The sequence below is a fragment of the Peromyscus leucopus genome, chromosome 15 (assembly GCF_004664715.2).
Source record: "Peromyscus leucopus breed LL Stock chromosome 15, UCI_PerLeu_2.1, whole genome shotgun sequence".
Taxonomy (NCBI): domain Eukaryota; kingdom Metazoa; phylum Chordata; class Mammalia; order Rodentia; family Cricetidae; genus Peromyscus; species Peromyscus leucopus.
Window position 1 is genome coordinate 25,701,519 of NC_051076.1, and position 3,232 is coordinate 25,704,750.

The following is a 3,232-nucleotide window of genomic DNA, read 5'->3' on the forward strand; positions in this document are numbered from 1 at the left end:
CACATTATTGATAAGTTACAAAACCAAGACATGGACTTGACCCTACAGCCTCTTTATTTAGCCAGTCCACCATATGCCTTCCTTAAAATAATGATTTAATGAGCTCCTTCTCCAACCCTGAATAAGGAAGGCCTTATGGAATAACTTCATCATTCACCCAGTTCTAAAAGACTATGGTAAAGGATGCCTCAGGGGTCTGTTTCTTTAAGTAGCCAAACAGACGGAAACAAACGTATTCCATCATTGGACTTAACTATAAACTCATGAATTTCAATGATCTTTAGATTTTTGTTCTCAAACTGCAATTCTAAAAGGGAAAGTAACAGACCCCCATGCAAGAACCCCATGAATGACCAGCTATTTCCAAAGCAGGGCTGTTCATCTCAAAGGGACTCATCCCAAGAGATTTCAGCTGCAGAAGGTGGAAAGGCATGGATATGATGATCCTCCAGGGCAGTGATAGTCAGCCTGAACTCACACTCTTGATTTCATGGTTGATAATGAAGTTAGTCATGAAACAGCTCCAATTCATTCAAACCAAAGGTGGCTGTATTGATTCATGGATCCAGGAAGTTCAGTTACAGATTTTTTTTTTTTTTTTTTTTTTTTTTTTTGGTTTTTCGAGACAGGGTTTCTCTGTGTAGCTTTGCGCCTTTCCTGGAGCTCACTTGGTAGCGCAGGCTGGCCTCGAACTCACAGAGATCTGCCTGCCTCTGCCTCCCGAGTGCTGGGATTAAAGGCGTGCGCCACCACCGCCCGGCAGGAAACTCAGTTACAGATTTTATTCCAGAAAAGAATAGACTCTGAGCACAGTAGAGTCAGTGCTCCATCACTCTGGGTTGCCTAAACAAGACCTGCATAATGATGACACCAGTTAACATGGATGGAAGAAATTTCACAAGGCCCCACCACTATATGAAGAGCTATAGGTGATCAATGGCTGCTGAGAGAAGGAGAATCTGTTTTTTTCAGGGGTGTGCCACCTGATAGGTTATCTAGTCCCAAGTAGTCAACCCTTGACAACATACATGCAACACTAAACAGAATCAGTAGGATGGATGATAGATAGATAGATAGATAGATAGATAGATAGATAGATAGATAGATGATAGATAGATGATAGATAGATAGATAGATAGATAGATAGATAGATAGATAGATAGATGATAGATAGATAGATAGATAGATAGATAGATAGATAGATAGATAGGTGATAGATATTATATGCATGTATGTGTATGCATATAAAACTAATAAATAAGGGGTCAAGACACAGTAGGATTTGGAGAGGAAGGGATAGAAATGAAGTAAATACAGCATTCATGTTTGAAATTCTAAAAACAAAAAATTCAAATAAAAAATTTCACTCTCCTTTCTGTGTGTCTGTTTTCTCATCTATGTGAGGGTGAGGGATTATCTAAAATGCTCTCAATTAAAAATATATATAAACAAGTGAGGTGGTGGTGGCACAGGCCTTTCATCTCAGCACTCAGGAGGCAGAGGCAGGTGGATCTGAGTGAGTTCAAGACCAGACTGGTCTACAGCACAAGTTCCAGGACATCAGGCTGTTGCACAAAGAAATTCTGTCTCAAAAAAATCAATACATATAAACATGTGTAATTCAGATTCTCTTTGGTAGGGATTCCTAGTATAATGCACATGCTGCCAAGCCATACACTTAAATTCCATGCTCTGGTGCTGAGGAAGGCAGAGCAGGGAAATGAAAGGCCATATTCACAGAATAGAACTACAGCATCTGTTGGGGTTAAAAGGTCTATAACTGGAGACAAGGGAGAGAATGTAATCCCGGGAGGTATCTCAGGGCTCACAACAGTAGGTCAGGACCACAGCTGGGGCTTCATAACCACATCACCCTGTACTTTATATTTCAGTGCCTGCCAGTTCAAAACATTGGGGCTGAATGTTCCGCCAACATATATCGTGTTGATCTGTTCTGGAGATAGCACAGTGTCCCACATGTTCACATCTCCAATGTCTCCCACAAAAGACTGCTTTGCATCAAAGGTACCACCGTATGAGTCCTGCTCTTGCCCCAAGATGATGCTTGCATCTGTCGCCACGGTGTAGCCCTTTTGCAGACTCTTCCTCACCTTAGGTCTCCCATCAACCCAGAGCTCTACAATCCCTGTAGCAGACTCCCAGCTAGCACAGAGGTGTGTTGGAGCTTCAGGAATTTCAGAAGCCTTGAATAGTACTTCAGGCCCACCCACTCCAAAAATATACCCTTTATCTTTAGTCCAGAATATGAGAATATCATTAGGGTTATTCTTGGTAGCATAAGAGAAAATACTGAAGCTGCGGGTTGTGCTCATATCCGTGAAAATATGTAGACACACAGTGAAGGCTTTCAGTGGCTTCTTTGACAGCGCATCCAGGGTTACATAGGAATTGTCTGACTCTTTGGGAAATACGATGGCCATTCTAGACATGTCTGTGGGACAGAAAAACAGGAAAGTGAGTAGCTTCCCAGACAACAAAAATTTAACCTTCACTTACAAGTAGAGTTTAGGATGAAGAGACATCTGGCCTTTTCCCAGGTTACACAAATACACATCTGTAATGGATGCTGCCCCCTGAATTCCATATGTAAAATACTAGGCTCTCACCCTTCTCCCCTCAGGTCAAATCTTTATAATAGCTCCTACCTTTCTGGACAAAAGCCTGAGAGAGGCTGATCATGATCAGTGAGCACCACAGCAGCTTCTCCATGGCTGTTGATGCTGCTGGGATCTGCATGTACCCACTAGGAGGACATCAACGATCAATGATGAGAAGTCCTGGATCCCTTCCCTCAGTCCCAGCCCATACTTGGATTTATAACTATAGCAGAAGGAGAGGCTGTACCATTTTGTAAATGATTTCCTAACACTGCCTCTTGGGGTAAACATCAGACCACTGGGAGGAAGGGAAGCCAAAATCATCCTGGAACAGAGAAATCAATGTGGGTTATTTATTACAAACTCTTGTGACCACTGAATCACCAGTTTCTTTGTGAAAGGAAAAATGAGGAAGCTTCCCAAGGCTCCACTTTGCCTATCTGGGCTAAGAAAATAATGAGAAAGCTTAGCTAAATAGATGAGCTCTCGTGTGTGTGCATATGATAGTCACATCTCCAGCATCTGCTAACCACTTCTGGAAGCCGTTCTCTTACACTTAGGAAGTGAAGAAAACAAGCGTCCCATTCCCAAAACCAAGAACAAACTTTTCTTGG

General features: G+C 42.2%; 1 protein-coding gene across 1 annotated transcript; it reads right to left on the reverse strand.

Moving 5' to 3' along the window:
* Positions 1–1,566: 1,566 nt before the first annotated feature.
* On the reverse strand, positions 1,567–2,831 carry LOC114690747 (C-reactive protein). Its single transcript, XM_028865632.2, has 2 exons — positions 2,667–2,831; positions 1,567–2,452 (listed from the first exon to the last, which is right to left on the reverse strand). The coding sequence occupies exons 1-2, from the start codon at positions 2,755–2,757 to the stop codon at positions 1,839–1,841; spliced, it is 705 nt and encodes a 234-aa protein (XP_028721465.1). The 5' UTR covers positions 2,758–2,831; the 3' UTR covers positions 1,567–1,838.
* Positions 2,832–3,232: the final 401 nt, after the last annotated feature.